This window comes from Primulina tabacum, chromosome 14, assembly GCF_025594145.1.
Source record: "Primulina tabacum isolate GXHZ01 chromosome 14, ASM2559414v2, whole genome shotgun sequence".
Lineage (NCBI taxonomy): Eukaryota > Viridiplantae > Streptophyta > Magnoliopsida > Lamiales > Gesneriaceae > Primulina > Primulina tabacum.
Genome location: NC_134563.1, coordinates 29,866,289 through 29,886,463, shown reverse-complemented (window position 1 = coordinate 29,886,463; position 20,175 = coordinate 29,866,289). Strand labels below are relative to the sequence as shown.

The 20,175-nt window shown below is 36.1% G+C and overlaps 2 protein-coding genes across 2 annotated transcripts; one reads left to right on the top strand and one right to left on the bottom strand.

Moving 5' to 3' along the window:
• The first annotated feature begins 5,348 nt into the window (after nt 1–5,348).
• LOC142523929 (uncharacterized) lies at nt 5,349–7,238 on the top strand. Its single transcript, XM_075627662.1, has 3 exons — nt 5,349–6,184; nt 6,314–7,199; nt 7,235–7,238. The coding sequence occupies exons 1-3, from the start codon at nt 5,746–5,748 to the stop codon at nt 7,236–7,238; spliced, it is 1,329 nt and encodes a 442-aa protein (XP_075483777.1). The 5' UTR covers nt 5,349–5,745.
• A 2,867-nt stretch (nt 7,239–10,105) lies between these two features.
• LOC142523927 (uncharacterized) lies at nt 10,106–14,744 on the bottom strand. The gene is made up of 5 exons (XM_075627661.1): nt 12,581–14,744; nt 12,368–12,428; nt 11,366–12,126; nt 10,566–11,142; nt 10,106–10,160 (listed from the first exon to the last, which is right to left on the bottom strand). Exons 1-5 carry the CDS (start codon nt 14,742–14,744, stop codon nt 10,106–10,108), a joined length of 3,618 nt encoding a protein of 1,205 aa, XP_075483776.1.
• Nucleotides 14,745–20,175: the final 5,431 nt, after the last annotated feature.

Here is a 20,175-nt window from a genome sequence, read left to right as displayed (position 1 = left end):
AAAGGCTTGCTTTGCATAAACGTACAGAAAATGAACAGTTCAAAACTAGTTTGTCAGAATTCAGTGTTGTGTACAGTGTTTTCAACACAGCACACAACACTGGCAGCAGAAATTAAATATTAAGGGCACAAAATAGAACATATAATAGATGAACACTTCGGTTAAATTATGCACAAGTACTAACACTTGTGCGATGCCTCATGGCGAGAAATTCACTAGAAAATATGTAAATCGTTTACACCAAAAATTAATACTAGTGAAATTTAACAAAACTAAATTCCCTGACAATCCAAGGAATTAAATTGCATCAACAACTCAAAATAAACACCAGATACAAGCAGCGTATTTTTCAGACACAAAATCGAAAAACACCCTTCGAACAGACACGCTGCGTCAGTGTTGTTCTAGGATGTAGGTAGCACCACTTGGTAACACAGTTACGTGTTTGATGTAGTGACTTCAGCTCTTTATACACTTCTCCACGACTGAATTAACTTCAGCAAAGCTTCAGAGGCCGTCTGTTGATTTTCTCTCCTAATCGCCGCCTTTTTCAATCTCTTTCCCACTTTTTATATAGAGTAATTCTTTAATCTAGATCTCCAAGGATACTTCCACCTGTAAATAAGGTAACTAGAGTTTAATAGGAATCAAACTCTATTTTAAAGCAAATACCTTATATCTTATAGATAATTTTCCAACTTAAGTAGATAATTCCTAATAATAAGATTCACTATATCTATGAAAACAAATCTATCAAATTTAGTCTAGAAGTGCAAAATCAAAAACTCAATCTTAATCAAATTAGGAATCAAATATTCCTTTCAACATACTTAGAAATTAGTATCTAATACCTAGCATATCTGTGTCAATGCTTGTATTACGCAGATGCCATCTATTTAGATTTGCTTGATTTATTCGATGTCACCTTTAGGATGTTGTCTTGATTTGTATTCAATGGTTATATAAGTGATGTATTTTTTTACGTTGATCAATGCATTACATCACATGAAACATGAAAAATAATATGATTTCTCTTGTAGCAATTAGATCATCTCTAGCATCGAACTAACCGGCTTGCCTTGATACGATCTCTCTGCCAACTCCTACTTTCTTTTTTGAAAATCCACGAGAATTGGCTCACATGCTTGCTGACATCTTGATTTGTTTAGTTTGGAATTAATTTGGTTTGTTGTACAATAATTGACATTGAATTACTCAAAGAACACTTGTTGTTGGCTCTAAAAAATTAAATTGTGTTATTATCAAACAATAATAATAATAATAATAATAATAATAATAATAGTATTAAATTGTGGCCCAGAAGGAGAAGAATAAAAGCCCACAAGCAAGTGAAGTCTATCAGGCCCATTAGAATGAAGAGAAATGCAGAAGAAGGCAACAAAACTCTATCACAAAACACTGCAAAAAAAAAAAAAACTTGAAAATTTCTATTTTTTAATTTTCTGCACCTTGTTCATATTTGTTTCAAGCTTATTTCAATCTGCACATTCATTTTCATTTTTCAAATTCGTAAAAAAATGTTTACCTCAATTCTTAATGATTTAGTCACGTGTTCTTGTCATTTGAAATATATTCTTTCATTTTTCCAATGACTTATTCGTGTTTATGAACTGAGATGATGGAGGAATCACATTTGAAGCCCAAAAAATTCATTAGAAAATATCGGAAACCCAAGGATCAAGTTTATGAACTGAGATATCGATATGTAAAAAGAGCAAGTAACAAAAGATGAAAGTATAGTAGAAGAAACACATGTTATAATTGAAAATATCATGAATATGATGGAGAATCTATGGCTGAAAAGCCATGGAACCATCTATATTCACTGAGAACATGGATGTAAAACAAAATGAACATCAAGTTCTGTGAGGATTATCAAAACCAGGAGTCCGATGAGTACAATGATCATTGGACGTTTCACAGCAGTTTGCCAAGTATAGTTAATCCTTGTGGAGTTTAAGGACATGAATAGAAACCGAGATTCAAAATTCCTCCAAAAGCCGAGAAAGTTGATTAATGGAAAAGGTTTGAGCAAAAGAAATTTCAGGCACGACTCACTAGAACTCTGAAAATGAGGTTTTTAAGAGGAAAAGTCGCACAAATAATGGACGTTATTAGGTGATAGTGGGTATAATTATACCAACGAGGAGATAATTGCACCAAATACCTTTTCCGTTGAGCTAATACCTCACTATGTAACATATTTAAACATTTTATTCCCTCTGTTAACACAAAAATTTTGCTAACAACCTTGTGAAAATTTTTGTTGAGCTAATACCCTTTTATAAAAAATTTGATCATTTTAATCTCTTTGTTATATTTTTTTAAGCATGCAGACCCCAGTCTCTAGGACAATATTACACCAAATATTCATAATGTTTTTTCGTATTTTTCATTTTTTCGTGTTTAATATTGGATTAAATGGTGCAATTAAATCGAACAATTGTGATAAACTTTGATTTGTTGTAGAAAAATAGAATTTTGAGAATTAATTGGCTAATATGTTGAATTAATACCCAATTTGTAACGATATTAGCTCAACGAAAATTTGAACCCCGTTTGTAACGATATTAGCTCAATATGAATTTGAAGATGTTCAATATCTTAGTCAATTAATTCCCAAAAATACTCATCTTCTACTACAAATCAAAATTTATCATAATTGTTTTGATTTAATTGCGTCAATTAATCATATATGGAACACAAAAAAAGAATGAAAATACGAAGAAAACGTGGATATATGTTTGATGTAATTTTCTATAGAGACATGTGTCTGCATGCTCAAAAAATATAACATAGGGATTGAAATACTCAAATACATTACACGTGGGGGTAAAATTCAACAAGAATTTTCGCAGAGATATTGTCGCAATTTGCATATTAATATAGAGACAGAAATGCTCAAATCCATGAAACAGAGGGATTAGCTTAACGAGAATTTTACGGGAATATTTAACACAATTATCTAATCAAAGAGTTTTTTTATTTTTAAGGTAATATAAAGGAGTGTTTTAAAAAACAAAGAATATCGCGAGAGCCCATATATATATATATATATATATATATATAATTGTATACCATAGAAATATTATTTTAAAAACCAAAAATCATAATACATACCAAAATTTGGCAAGTCGAGAAAAATTCCTTACTACAATCGAGGGACTCGGGTTTTCAGAATTAAATCGAATCAAAAAAAAACAAAAAAAACAAACAGGCAAGCAAACAAACAAGTTTATTACTTTTTATATTATTTTAAAAATAAGTTTTCAAATAATAAATAAGTTTTCAAATGAAATAAAGTAATATATTTAGAAAATCCAAAGATACAACCCGATAAATCCCGCTACATCATAACCAAAATTTGGACTATTTGCGGCTCTACTCAGCATTAAGCTTGGAGCATTGCTTTTGAATGAACTGGCGGGCTTCGAATACAAGCTGCTTAGATTCAGGAAGCTAAGAAAAGTGTAGAAGGCATTAATCATCGTCGGGTACTCGAGGAAATATGCTTCTTTCCTAGATATCTTGAGCCACTCGTAATACCTTTTCTGCCAATCTTTCATAGAATCGAATCCCGCAGCCACCACCCAACTTGGATATGTCCTCTGCGTTTGGGCCGCTCACGTTGATCGCTTGGTGGTCTCGGTTCATGCCTTCCCCCTCCGGTAGAAACGCTTTCCACATCCAATCGGTTCGTTTAACCGACACGAGCATGGTTCGCCGAAACGGGAACGGAACGGCCGGAATGGGCGTTCCGAAACCAGAACGGCAGCCACCTTGACCAGGTTCCGGGGTGTGTAGGTTGATGGCTTGTATCGGCGTTTCATATACCGAAAACGGGGATATAACGGTGGAAAACGGGGATGTAACGGTGGAACGGAACCGGAACGCAATTCGCGACGGTTTTTTTTTAAACCGTCGCTACTAGACGGTTTGAGTAAAACCGTCGCCAAATTAAAATCGGCGACGGTTAAATAAAAACCGTCGCTAAATTTATTAGTACAAATAATGCAATTGTAGGTCCTAATGCACGTCGTATCTTTGCTTTGTAGTAAAAATAATGCAATTTTGAGCACATACAAATATTACAATCCGATATTCCAAACTCCGGATTCTAAATTAAAAAAGAAAAAGTATTAAGGCGGAGTCACGGGACGACACTGTCGCGGATTCTGACCGCGACAGTGACACTGAGGAGTCCCGTGACTCCTCCTCTTCCTCTTTAAATTGCACAGATGTCCGCATTTTGCCAGCACACCGAATTTATTTTCTCCGCAAGTTTTCATCTGCACACCGAATTCAATTGCAATTCAACACCACCGATCTTCCCATATTTTCATCCCAAGTGGAACCATTTCTTCTGATTCAGGTATTAATTTATTTTATTATTATTGAATTGATGTTGTTTTGTATTGTATTTTTTGTAATAATGTTTAACATTGACATGTTATTATTTTGATCGTTGATCTGATAATTTATTTCGTACTAGTGAATATTAAGAGGTAACGTTATTGATTTTTTTAATTATATTTATTATTGGTCGTTGATTTATTCTAGTACGAAACAGAGCATATGAAAGTATTTTAAAAAAAATAAAATAAAATTAGGAATTTATAAAAGTGTTCATAATAGGACTACGAGTACTCTATTTTCCTGGCCCTTATCCATTGAAGAGCGACTAAATTCATCTTAATAAAATCTTTTGTCGTATCTTAATTTTAAATTAAGCAATTAATATGTTAGTATAATTAAAGAAGTTTGGAAAGGAAAAAAAAACCAGACAGTGAAAAAACAAATTAATAAACCGAGTGAGGGTTATTATTATTATTATTATTGTTTTCTAAAAGATGTAAATAGCTCACTGTAAACTTTATTAGAATCTTTATTACTATTGTAAAAATTAATAATTATGTGATAAAAAATTACATTATTAATACTAATGACAGTAATTAAAACATTTTGATATATAGGTATTAAATCTCACCCATTATTTTACATTTATGTTGTTAAAGTAATTTGATATGAAAGATGAAATCTTAAATAAAATTACTTTAAAATTTAAAAAATATACTAAGATAAAATTACTTAAAAATATAAAATATACTAAAATAAAATTAATTTACATTTAAAAAATATACGCAAATAAAATTACTTTAAATTTTACTTTAGTAAATTTGATTAGTTACATTTTGATGATAAAAATTATAATATTTGTTATATAATGATTTTTTGTTTGCAAGATGACTGATTTTTTGTTTCCGGAATATTTGTTATATAATGATTTTTTATTTTCATGATTACTTAATTCGAATATATTTCGTTAGATTTGTGTGAATATATGTAGTTGGACTTGAAATATATATAAATTATAGTGAATTTATTACTTAATTATGTGTACATGATTATATTTTCTAAAATATAATATAAATATTATATCATCTAAATTGACTCAACGACTTTTATTAATAATAGTTTGGCTCAAATATTAATCCAACTATAAATTTGTATTATATAATTGTTAAAAACATATTCAAACATTCCTGAAAAAGAGAAAAAAAACAACCAATTTTTTTCTACTTATATTTTTGTGCATTTAAATAAATATATACATTATTATATATTTGGTTTATTATTTTAAAATGCAAATCAATTACACTTTCTTCTTGATACAATTTATCAATTTCTTTATTTTAAAGTGCAAATCAGTAAATCCTATGAACAATGGCTCCAAAACTCGATATTGGTTGGGAGTTTGGTAAATCCATCAGAGGTGATAGAAAGACAATACAATGCAAACTTTGTGGAAAAATTATAACTGGTGGAATTACAAGATTAAAGCAACATATTGCTCATGTTGCTGGAAATGTTGAGTCATGCACTAAAGCTCCAAAAGAAATATCATTGATGTTCCGGAAACATCTTCAAGATACTAAGAACGAGAGAAATTTAATCAAAAAGAAGAAAGAAATTGCTATTAATGCAATTCAACAGAGCATACATGGACTCGATAATTGCAGTGACAGTGGAGATGATGATAAATTTGATAATACCTATGAAGAAACTTTACAAGATATGGAAAATAGGGCATTGCGAAATGCAATGAAAGAAAGTCGTAGAACAAGAGCATTTGAGGAAGATATGCAAAACCGATATGGTTCAGGTAAATAAATATTTTATTTTTATAGTTGATGCATATCCGATATGGTTCAAAATTATTGTATCATTTTAAAAACATAATTTTAATGGAATAATATAAAAATTCTGATTAGATTATATTATTTAATTTCAGGAAATGTTGGTGGTAGTTCATCATCACCAAGTGCAAATCCCAATTTAAGAAAACAGATGACTCGTAGCTTTAGCGTACGAGAGGGAGCTCAGTTACCATCGAAAGGGATTGATTCTTACATGTTTTCATCAAAACGAAAGAGTATAAAAAATTGGTTTGCTCCTGAAAAGGTCAAAGATGTTGGGAAGGCTATTTCAAAATGGTTTATATACAATGCAATTCCATTTCATGCAGCAGATAGTGGTCCATACTACCAAGCAATGATTAATACCATCGCAGATGTTGGACCTGGAGTACAAGGTCCTTCGGGACGTCAAATAGGTGGTGTTTTCCTGGAAGAGGAGGTAGAAGATATCACTATATATTTGAATACATTAAAATCCAAATGGCCAAAATATGGATGTACAATAATGTGTGATGGTTGGAGCACACGCAACAAGCATCCTATCATTAATTTTATGATATACTGCGATCGCAACATGATATTTCATAGTTCAGTGGATTGCACAAACAAAAGAAAGACAGCCGATTTTATATTATCTCTTTTGAATAATGTTATTGACGATATTGGAGAAGAAAATGTTGTACATGTGGTTACAGATAGTGAAAGTGCAAACAAAGCTGCTGGACAAAAATTGATGATTGAAAGACCTCACATGTTTTGGTCACCTTGTGCTGCACACTGCATTGATCTTATGCTTGAAGATATTGGTAAGATGACAAAGGCAAAGAGGTGCATTGATAAAGCAAAGCAAATAACAAGTTTTATATACAATAGTGACAAAATCGTGAACTTAATGAAAATCTACACGAATGATAATGAATTGTTGAGACCTGGAATCACTCGCTTTGCTACTGAATTTATTTCTTTAGAAAATCTCGTCCGGTATTTTCAAGATTTGAAGAGATTGTGCACTTCAGTTGAGTGGCACGAGTACAACAATACAAGCAAGAGAAGAAAATATGTCGAAAAATATTACAGCGATCATTTTGGACACAAAATTTTGGAAGTCGGCTAGTGATATATGCACAGCAATGGAACCTCTCGTCAAAGTTTTGAAGTTGGTTGATCAAGACAATAAGCCAACGCTGTCGATTATATATGAAGCAATGGATAGAGCTAAATTATCTATAAAAGAAAGTGTGAAAGACTGGCAATTGTACTGGGATATGATTGATGAGCGTTGGTATAATCAAGTACACCAACACCTACATGCTGCAGGTAAAATTAGATTATATTTACAAAAAATAAATCCATTGTTGTGGTTATCGTTATATAATTTTAAATTTGTGTGTTTTTAGCATATTTTCTCAATCCAATGCTCCAATATTCTGGAACCTGTGTTTACACTGATGAAGTAAGACGAGGATTGAAGACAGTAATCTAAAGACTAGAGCCCGATTTAAATACACAAGCTGCAATGATTAATGAGGTATGATATTTATAAGTTTTGCTTAACATATTTTATATCCAGTATACTATAGTTTTTATCAAACATGTTTCACAGATTAAATTGTTTACTGAACAAATTGGAGAGTTTGGATCCCTGCAAAAGTGACAGTGACCTCAGATTCATTTATTTTCATGTGATTCGTATTTTACTGGAGAGTCACGTGCGTGTGTGGTATGTCAATGTTTATTTACCTCATCGAATGCGCAAATAGATTCGCAATGCCAAATCGCCTCACAAACTTAAAAAAATCCTCAGTTCGGTGCAACTTACACTTCATTAAAATACACATTTGCTTACACAGATCACAAAGGGCTTTATTGGTGATTGTTTGGCTCAAAAGATATTCATCACAAGTATACCAAAGCTGAAGTCACACAATGAGATGCTTGCATGCAAATGATTAAAGTTTATACTCGTTAACCATGTTTATCAGGTATCCATATGCTTGACTTGAACAACTTTTCTCCACTAGTATATTGGATACATGTGACAAGGTTAATAGGTCTTGTAGGCTTGTAACATTAGGCTACGGCTCATGGCTACAATAAAGATATGGAAATCAAAATTTGAGAGAAATATTTGAACTTCATCAATTTCACTCATTTTCATCTTCTTTCCACTCACCACCCACTTATTGTTTTCTTTTCATTCATATCCTTCATTTCCCAAATGCTTTCTTTTTCACCACTTTTGATTCATTCTTTTCATTTTTTTTCTTATTTTTGAACTCCTTTCTGTACATTCATTTTTTCTCTTTATCTTTTCAAGGAGTGTTTGAATCATTCCAACACCAATGAACTTATTTCTCTCAAAATTTAGGTAGGACAATAAGTGTATAAGCTTCATTAGATAGTTGTTGTGGGATGTAGATTAGATACAAGTGGGGGCTATTTGTGTGTCATTGACACACGCCACTTGATTTTTAGTAGGCTCAAAATGGGACACTAGGGATATATCATGTTCATTTGGTAGGCTCGAAGGCTTAAACGGTTCCAAAGATCGCCTAAATCATTCCTATGTCACATATTATCCATATTTCGCCTCGAAAAGTGTCCAAACAAGTTCTAGATTTCCGTCAATCCAATAGTCATCTCATACAAACTAATCACATGCAATTTTCAATCGAAATGATATATGAGTTAGGTGCACAAAGAAAAGTCAATCATCTCAATCTACTCGAGGCTCAATGGGCTAACAAATGATAATGAATAAAGAAGACAGGCCCAAAGATATTGAGAAAAATTGCCTAGATCATCTCTGTGTTCGCAAAAGGGTCAATCAATGTCATGCGAGGGTTACTAAAAATCAGACTTCTCTCGTTTAATTAGCATCACAAGCACGCAAATCGTCTCTGAGCACCGATAATATCAACAAACATGACAGTGCGATAAAATGTGACTCCCAAGTACTCACGAATACGTTCATGCTTCAGACTCACGATGTTATTTTCATCGTCGGCCTCACGATAGCTTATCCATGACTAGTCCTAACAATTCTAACATGCAATGAAAATAAATAAACGGTTTTTTTTTTTTCGCATAGCTGATCAAGCACCTAAAAATACGAACTGAAAACTGAAAGCCAAAAGTAAAGCAGAGTAAATGGGCAGTAAATGACAGTTATTGACAAGTAGACGACCCCCCCCCTCCCAAACTTAAGTACGTGCATTGTCCCCAATGTACAGTAATAAAGCATAAAAAAACGGGGGATTCCGTACCTCACACAGTGAGCGTCAGGACTCGCTGTCCTCGCCTGACAGCTCAGGCTCCTCCTCATTATCATCAGGTTCATGTCCGAATGTAGGCTGTGGTGGGAATGGCTCACCAGATGGGTTGGTAGGGGGGTAATGCTGCGAAAACACGCGATGATAATCATAAACGTACGCCTGGTGCTCACGCGTCATCCTCAACAATCTCTCCAGCTTAAGATCGACTTCATCCATACAGGGGTCCCTGGTCTGTGCACGTGGCTGCTGGGGTGCAGGCTGTGTTGTGTGGTATAATATGGTTTTTTGAAGGAGAAGTGGTGGAGATTTATGGTGGAGGGTCGAAATTTTGGTGGAGGAGGCGATGAGGGGCTGTGGCGCTGGGTTCTTGCTTCTCTGAAAATAACTCTCGGTCCCTCCTTTTTTTTCATATAAAACGACCTAGCGCCACGGCGCTGATTAAGTTGCGCCGCGGCGCTTAACCTTCGGCTTTCAGCGCCTAGGCGCTGATTATCTAGCGCTGCGGCGCCTAGTCTTCGCATTTTAGCGCCTCGGCGCTTCCTTGGCAGCGCCGTGGCGCTTCCTTCTCTGCTTTTAGCACTGCGGCGCTTTTTGTATGGAGCTTGGCGCTATTCAGGTGCAGCTCATGCCAAAACGAGTTCGTTCCTTGCCTTGTTTCAACTTGTACCTACATAAAAATGCATAAATCAGTATCTAATTTTCACATGCCAAATGAGATAAAAAGAAAATGTAAAAACAATTATACTACTGAAAATAAAATAAAAGCGAATAAAGAAAACGAAAGCTATAAAAGATACTGGTTGGGTTGCCTCCCAACAAGCGCTTGGTTTAACGTCGTCAGCCCGACTTATGCATGTCTACTTTGGTTCTCCAAGTGGGATGTTGTCCATGTGTCTCACTTCACTCCCAAAATAGTGTTTGACCCTCTGACCATTGACTTTGAATGTCTCACCATTTTTGCACTTTAACTCAATTGCACCATGTGGGTACACTGTTTCAATTGTGAATGGTCCAGACCATCGTGATTTAATTTACCAGGAAACAACCTCAGTCGAGAATTGAATAATAACACCTGTTGCCCTGGTTCGAATCTCGTCGAAGAATCTGCTTGTCGTGCCATCTCTTGGTCTTTTCTTTGTATATCCTTGCATTTTCGTATGCATCATTCATGAATTCCTCCATCTCATTCAACTGTAACAGTCGTTGCTCGCCCGATGCTCCCATATCAAAATTGAGCTTTTTCATATCCCAAAATGCTTTGTGCTCCAGTTCCAGAGGTAGATGGGAAGCTTTCCCAAAGACCAACCTATAAGGTGACATCCCGATTGGTGTCTTGTATGCAGTCATGTACGCCCATAAAGCGTCATCTAGCTTGATCGCCCAATCCTTCCGGTTTGTCTTCACTGTCTTTTCTAATATTTGCTTGATCTCCCGGTTTGATATCTCTGCTTGCCCATTAGCTTGCGGGTGGTATGCCAGTGTCACCCTGTGCTTCACATCATACTTGGCCAATAGTGAGTTAAAAATTTTGTTACAGAAATGTGTACCTTCATCACTGATAATGGCTCTAGGCGTTCCAAATCTTGTGAAGATGTTCCTGTGGACAAACTTAACAACAACTCGAGCATCATTAGTACTGGTGGCAATTGCTTCCACCCATTTGGATACATAATCAACAGCAAGTAAAATGTAAGATTGACCATAAAAGGATGGGACCCATAAAGTCAATGCCCCAGACATCAAAGAGTTCCACCTCCAAAATATTTGTTAGTGGTAATTCATGTCGTCTAGAAATATTGCCAACTCTTTGGCATTTGTCACATGACTTAACTAAAGTATAACTGTCTTTAAATAAACTAGGCCAATAAAAACCTGACTGTAATACTTTAGCTGCTGTTCTAGATGCTCCAAAGTGTCCACCGTAGGGTGAGGAATGGCACTGTTCTAGAATCATACCCGCTTCTTCCTCAGCTACACATCGTCTAATTATCTGATCAGCGCATCTATTGAACAAGAAAGGATCATCCCACAGATAAAACTTGGCATCATGAAGAAATTTCTTCTTTTGGTGATAAGTTAAATCTGAAGGTAATTCCTCTGCAGCCAGAAAATTTGCTATATCTGCAAACCAAGGATGCGTAACATTTACCTTGAAGAGTTGTTCGTCTGGGAACGACTCATTGATAACTCCACCTTCAGTTCTTTCTTCCAGCTCTAGTCGTGACAGGTGATCAGCCACCTGGTTCTCACAACCTTTCTTGTCTTTGACTTCAAAGTCAAATTCTTGTAGTAGGAGTATCCATCGTATCAACCTGGGCTTGGCATCCTTTTTGGCAAACAAGTAGCGAAGAGCTGCATGGTCAGTGAAAACAGTTACCTTGGTGCCTATGAGATATGTTCTGAACTTGTCGAATGCAAACACCACTGCTAGCATTTCTTTCTTAGTAGTTGTGTAATTCTGTTGAGCTGCATTGAGTGTACGACTTGCATAGTAGATAGCTTTGAACATCTTGTCTCGTCTTTGTCCCAATGCTGCTCCCACAGCATAGTCGCTAGCATCGCACATGAGCTCAAAGGGCTCATTCCAATCAGGCACTATCATGATGGGTGCGGAAATCAGTGCTGCCTTGATCCTGTTAAACGCCTGCAAACAATCATCGTCAAAAATAAATGTAGAATCTTTCTCTAATAAATTACATAAAGGTCTAGTAATTTTAGAGAAATCTTTAATATAACGACGATAGAACCCGGCATGTCCCAAGAAACTTCTGATCCCTTTTACATTCCTCGACGGTGGGATATTTTCGATTGCCACCACTTTGGCTCTGTCCACTTCTATCCCTCTAGCCGAAATTTTGTGCCCAAGCACAATACCTTCTGGAACCATGAAATGACATTTTTCCCAATTCAACACTAGATTCTTTGCTTGACATCTCTGCAAAACAAGCGTTAGATTCTGCAAACAATGATCAAAAGATGAACCAAATACAGAGATATCATCCATAAAAACTTCCATTATTTCCTCGACCATGTCAGAAAATATGGGCATCATACACCTCTGAAAAGTAGCAGGTGCATTGCAGAGACCAAATGGCATTCTCCTGAAAGCAAATGTACCGTAGGGGCAAGTGAAGGTAGTCTTCTCCTGATCCTCCGGTGCTATGACAATATGATTATAACCTGAATAACCATCTAGAAAGCAATAATAATGATAACAACCTACTCTATCAAGCATCTGGTCAATAAAGGGAAGGGGGAAGTGATCTTTCCTAGTCGCATCATTCAATTTCCTGTAGTCTATACACACTCGCCAACCAGTCACTGGACGAGTTGAAATCAATTCGTTATTCTCATTTCTTACTACAGTTATACCTCCCTTTTTAGGCACTACTTGTACTGGTGAAACCCAAGAACTGTCAGATATAGCATAAATAACACCAGCATTTAACAATTTTAATACCTCAGCCCTCACAACTTCTTTCATGGCTGGATTAAGCCTCCTCTGATGATCAACATAGGGGGAATAGGACTCATGCATCAGTATTTTATGCATACAAACAGTAGGGCTAATCCCCTTTATATCAGCACTTGTCCATACCAAAGCAGACTTAAATTCTCGCAACACCCTCAACAACCTATCCATTTCATCAATAGTAAGAGCAGAAGATATAATTACCGGATGTGACGAACTCTCGTCTAAGAATGCATAGCACAAATGACTCGGTAATTCCTTCAATGCAGGGGATGCTTTTGGTACCTCTTTACTTGCATTCTCAAGTAACTCTTCATGTTGGGCATTAATCTTTTCTTTAGGTAGCGTATTAAGAGAAAGTAAATCCTCTCGCACATCCCAGTCCTCTTCATCCACTGTGGAAGCTGACTCCAACAAGCATCTCTCTAAAGAGTCTTTTGTCATCCTACCTGCACCAACATGAGATACACATGAATCAATTATATCAATGCTATTACAAGTACTTACCTCATTTGGTCCTTTGATGGTGTTGTAGATGTTGAACACGACTTCTTCTCCACCTACTCTCAATGTGAGCTCGCCCTTGTGCACATCAATCAAGGCTTTCCCGGTGGCCAAGAATGGCCTTCCAAAGATAAGCGGAGTCTCCTGGTCTTCTTCCATATCTAAGATGACAAAATCAGCAGGAAATATGAATTTGTCTACCTTTACCAGCACATCCTCTACTATCCCTCGTGGATAGGTAAGTGATCTGTCTGCCAGCTGCAAAGTAATAGTGCTAGGTTTCACGTCGCCAAGCTCCAAAGTCCTGTAAATAGAAAAAAGCATTAAATTTATACTAGCACCCAAATCACATAAAGCTCTATTTACTCTAGAGCCACCAATAACACAGGGAATAGTAAAACTCCCTGGATCTTTGAGTTTCTGTGGTAGTTTCCTCTGGAGTATGGCACTGCACTCTTCGGTCAGCTTTACGGTCTCAAATTCTTGAAGTTTCCTCTTCTTGTACATCACATCCTTAATGAACTTAGCATAGTTGGGCATTTGCTCCAATGCATCGGCAAATGGGATGTTAATGTGTATTTTCTTGAAAATTTCCAGGAACTTCGCAAACTGATCATCTAGTCCTTTCTTCTTGAACCTCTGTGGATATGGAAGATTCACCTTTGGTAAGGGCTGCTGTTTAAGTACTTTCTGAGGTTCCTCTACTTTCTCTTCTCCAACACTTGCACTCTTTCCCTCATCTTCCTCAATTGTAATCTCTACACTTTCTTCAGCAGGCTTTGGGATTCCGACTTCCTTGCCACTCCTCAGTGTGACAGCTTTGCACTGTTCCCTAGGATTCACCTCGGTATTGCTAGGAAGCTGTCCTCGATTCTGGTCTTTTAAAGCATTGGCTAGTTGCCCAATCTGTGTTTCCAAGGATTTCATCGTGGCACCCATATTTCCAATGTGTGTCTCCATGTTATCAAGACGAGACTCAGTTCTCGCCATTCTTTTCCCAGACTCAGTCACAAACGTCCCAACTAGATCTTCAAAAGATGGCTTTCCTTCCCCTTTCTGTGTATTGAACCCCGGTGGAGGATTCAACACGTTATTGTTGTTTGCATAGGAGAAATTCTCGTGATTCCTCAAACCTGGATGATAAGTATTAGGGGGAGGATTACCTCGATAACCTCCAAAACCGCGATTGTTGATGTACTGAGCTTCCTCCACAACTGGTTCTTCCTCAGCAGTCACCAATGCTACATCAGACGTAGATTGGCCTGGCTTGTTCATCGCTGCTATCTATGCGGTTAATGCCGAAACCTGTGCAGTAAGTGATGTGATCGGGTCTACAGCATACACTCCAGCAGGTTTCCTTGATCCAGATCTCTCACTCGGCCACTGATAACTGTTAATGGTCATCTGTTCAAGCAATTCATATGCCTCATCAGGTGTTTTAGAAAAAATAGTACCTCCGGCGGCTGCATCCACATTCCCTCTAGTCGGCCCATCCAAACCATTGTAAAATAACTCGATTTGTACCCAATCTGCATATCCATGATTCGGACACTTCCTGAGTAATTCTTTGTATCGCTCCCACGCCTCATATAATACTTCAAATTCTCTCTGCCTGAAGTTGGTGATATCTATTTTCAGCTGAGCAGATTTAGCAGGAGGAAAGTACTTTGACAGAAACTTCGTAACCAAATCTGCCCAAGTAGTAACACTTCCCAGCGGTAGAGATTGGAGCCAACTCCTTGCGTGATGCCTAAGAGAAAACGGAAACAGGCGCAATCGAATAATTTCGTCAGAAACACCGTTAATTTTTACCGTATCCGTGATCTCCAGAAAAGTTCTGAGGTGAAGATGGGGATCTGCGGTGGCTGCTCCTCCAAATTGGTTCTGTTGAACCATGTTGATGAGTGCGGGCTTTAGCTCGAAATTATTAGCAGCAATAGTTCCATGAGCTATTCCAGAGTAGTGAGCGTTGATGACTGGGCGGAAATGTTCCCGGATTGGCACCTCTCTAGGGGGCTCATTCTGATTATCTCTGTTTTCAGCCATTGCTTTAATTTCGTCTCTCCTTGCTTTCCTTAATCTCCTGGCAGTTCTTTCGATTTCTGGATCAAAAATCAGCAAGTCGGGATTTTGAAATCTTCGCATGCACTGCAAAACAGAGAAGATTATCAATTAACAGAATAAATAGTAAAATAAAATAAAGTCTAAATTAAAGTAAAGACTACTTAGTAATGATATCAATATGCAATTAAATAGTTTACTCCCCGGCAACGGCGCCAAAAACTTGTTGAGTATTTTCACTACCGCAAGTATACGGTGTCAAGTTTGAGTACTGGTTGAGTACAGATATCGATCCCACGAAGAGTAATTATTCAAAATTGTATATTAATTACCATGATTGACATAGCTCAACTTTATTTAGACAAATCAAATGGTTGGTTTATGATCAATTCAAATAAAATAACAAATCCTGTAACTCTAGCACGCAGTAGAGATTCACCGAGTAAATAAATCTAGAGATATGATTTCGTCTGGTTTCCCCTATGCTAAATCAAAATTAACTAACATGTTATTTAATTGCATCGTGTTTACTAACCAATAACTCACAATAATTTCTATTCCCTTTTTCAAGTGATAACTAGAAAACTGTATTACCCATTACCGATTTTAATATGTCTATTCAAAATCAAGTAACACGTAATAAATGCAACCAAGGTTCTCCTATGGATTCGCCAAAGTTATACGTCTTTTGCACGTTATAAACATCTGACGATGCGATTTCCCCTGTCCTAATTTTGATCACCTCTCTCGAGTGTTAGATCTCAATTATTAGATCAGTCGAATTATGGCCAGTAATTCAAAAGCATTAATGAAAAGAAATCGCAAATAAACACGATGAATTAATTCATGAAAGTTCAAAACGTAAATAACATAGGATCAACCAAGACTACATCAATCTCTAGAAAATAGAATTAGTTCATACTCGAATTTAAATCAATACAAAACCTGTTTGTAATCATTAAAAACGTAAAAGTAAGAAACCGAATTAAGAACGTGTTGGCGAGAGATGAAAGTGCGTCTCCGTGTCCGGATCCAACGTCTTTTATCTCTGTTCTTCGCGTCCCTTGCTCCGTGCGCTCTCACTTTTTCTCCTCTTCTCGAATGATATGACGGCTGCCTGTAGAATCTTTTTGGAACCTCTTTTCTGAACCCTTGTTTTTCTTTTTATTCTCCCGTCCGAGCCGTAAGTCGAAGCCCATTTAGTCTTGTTATGCCGCCATTAGCGCCGCGGCGCTGAGTAAGTGGCGCCTAGGCGCCCGTTGTTCGTGAGCATTCGCGCCGCGGCGCTTATCCCTTAGCGCCTAAGCGCTTAGCTCTCGGCATTGAGGCGCCGCAGCTCTGCTTGTGCAGCGCCTAGGCGCTTGTCTCTCGGCCTGCTGGCGCTGCGGCTCTCATCTTGTAGCGCTGCGGCGCTCATCTTGTAGCGCTGCGGCGTTTATGTTTCGTACATTGTGGCACTGCAGCGCTTGTTGTGGCGCTGCGGCTCTGAGTCTTTCGCTGTTTTACTGCTCAAAGATGTCTCTGATTGCTCTAACCCATCCCATAATTGTATATCCCCTGCACTACACAAAACAACAAAAACCAAGCATAAATCTGCTCGAAACCAGCATAGATCTAATGGGTTAACATTTAAATTAATTGCAAATCTTGCACTTATCAATCCCCACTTGCAAAAATGGCGGTTAAAAAAAGTCTTCCAGATTTGAATTTCTTTATGTTTTTTCATAGATATTAAAGTTATACAATATATATCATATGTTTCATTTCTCAGCTGAATGGTGGAATGAGTATGGTGAAGAAGCTTCCCACCTAAGAAAACTTGCAATTAAAGTTCTTAGTCAAACATGTTCATCTTCTGGTTGTGAGAGAAATTGGAGCACATGGTCTTTAATACATACTAAGCTTCGCAATCGTTTGGCGATTGAAAATTGCATAAATTGGTATATGTCCATTACAATATGCGGTTAAGAGTACGAAATTTGATGCAAAAAAGTGGAGATGATGGTTACTATAATCCTATAGATCTTGATCACATATTCAAAGATGATGATATTTTAAATGAATGGACTAGAGATAATGAACCCTCTGTGTTGCAAGACGATGGCTTAGAATGGTTAGATCAAGGTCATGAAATATCAAATGCCCTAGAGAGCAACAAGAACAAAAACAATGAGGGCACCTCAAGATTATCAAAAGGAAAAGGAAACATATTAAATGAAAGTGATGAAACTGACAATGACGATAAAAGTGACGACAATGATGATAGTGGTGATGGGAACAATCGGGAAAGTGGCAAAAAACACTGGAGATGCTGATCATGCATGTCAAGATGATCAATATGATACTGGTATGTCATGGGCACGGGGGAAAGAGAATTATTATGCAACACAAGACACTGATCATGGGTATCGTCCTGGGATAGAAGAACAACGTCGCTTTTTAGCAAGTTTGACAGGGTTCTCGAGTGCTGAAGATGATGAACATTTTAGTGGATCTTCATATTCATATATGCGTGTTGAAGAGGAAATAAAAAATTTGGGCTTGGGGGGTCACCATCAATTTCAGTTTGGAGATAATTCGAGAAATTACCATTGGAGCTCTCAAGATTTTGGTCGTGGTGCCATTGGATATAATGAACCAGACTTTGGGTATTCTCATGATTATAGCACAAGACATGATGATTTATCATCTCATGATTATGGATCGTCTCAATACACCGGTTCTAGGAATAATCAATTTGAGAGATTTTCTAATAGTGGCCGAAATAGATATCATAATCCTCAAGCACCAACAGCCACTGGTATTAGACATGATGGTCATGGTTCTATATCTTCAAGTGAGGCCAGTAATTCTTTTGGACATCAAGAATTTGGAGACTACCATCGTCGTGACGATACATTATTAAATTCTCCCTCATTACACCATATACATTCAGTTTCAAATCCACTATTCAATGCATATCCACTAGGACAATTTAACACTGGTTTATATCAGCAACCATATGGTGGAGATCAATTTTCTCAACTGAATCCTGAAGAAGAATACACTAATGATTTTGTTCCTTCACGTCATTCTTCATGGTATTAGTCTCGATGATATAACATTTACAGGTATCTTTCTATATAAATGTTTGTTTTCATCAACTTATATTTCATTTCTCATTGTTATTATATTATTATATGATATGAGTAATTTAATAAGCTTAACATTAATTTCACTAGGAACATTGGAAAGCAAAGCACATCGGTTGATGTGAGATGGTGAATCTTGAGTCTTCTTTCCGCTGCATCCATCAATGAAAGACTAATAAAGAAGAGACCGCAAGTCAACTATTTCTATTGAGAAATTTTCATTACAAAGTGTGAAAAAAAACTAAGTTAATTATAAAATATTTCTATTTTAATTGATGTTAAATAATTTGTAACATCACTTTATATAATATTTGATGCTTATTATTAGTCCATCACTCTAAATTGATTCAAATTTGTGTGAACTTATATATATCCAATCGAAAATATTTTAAAGTTTTAATTAATTAAATACAAATAATTTTTAATAGTATATTTAATTTTTGATATGGTTGGAAATATTTCAAATATAAAGACGATATAAATTGTGTTCAATAAATTGTTAATAAAATTTTAAAAATATTTAAATTTCTTATTTACATCAAATAATCTATTTAAATGATATTTATTTTAATTTTTATATTTCTAAATATTTTCCAAAATTTTTAATTTTTAAATATTTATAAAAAAATTTTTAAATATCCGTTCCGCAACCGTTCCGCGAAATTTCATTGTAACTGGAACGGTTGCATCCGTTCCAATCTCCGCGACCGCGACCGCGACACCGAACCATGGTCACACGAGTATGTCGACCTCCGCTAGCTCTGTCTCCGCTTTGGTCCGCTCCTCTCCTCCGAAAAACGGCATGATAGCCACCACTCCGATCACCTTCGACGCAGGATTAGTTGACATGAGTGTGTTTTGTTTAAAGACACATATAATCCATTCAATAAATTAATCAACTCGCCATATTTCTTGGTGGGGTAGTTGCAACTGGAAATAATTATCAGAAATATTTTATTTGTTTGGCTTCAGATTATAGGACTATATGTTGAGCAAAAAATATATCACAAAACTAATCAATTTTAATTCTAAACAAAAAAATAAATTATCTCTTGAATTATATAGAGACTATGCTACATCGGTAATAGAACACTCATTGTGTTTGCATAAGATGTCACTACAAAATAAAAAAATATAAAGTAGAACTCTTGAAGTGTTTGTTTAAGATGATCGGTCGATCAATTCACCGATCATCTCACTACAAAAATATATATTGATATGTCTTATATTTTTATTTCAAATAAAATGATTGACCGATCATTTTATACAAAACAAAAATTAAAAATTCTACTCTATGTAAACCTATTAAACAACCAAAACCTCATTTTATTGATCAATCATCTTATATAAAACAAAAATCGAAAAATTTATTCCATATTAACCCATTAAACGACCAAAACCGCAACTAGTGTGCAGATGCTGTCGATAATTGATTCGGCATTTAAAATTCATTTTTAATATATATTATTCCACTGAAAATATAAGGATAAATATGGTATCTTGGGGTGCGTGAA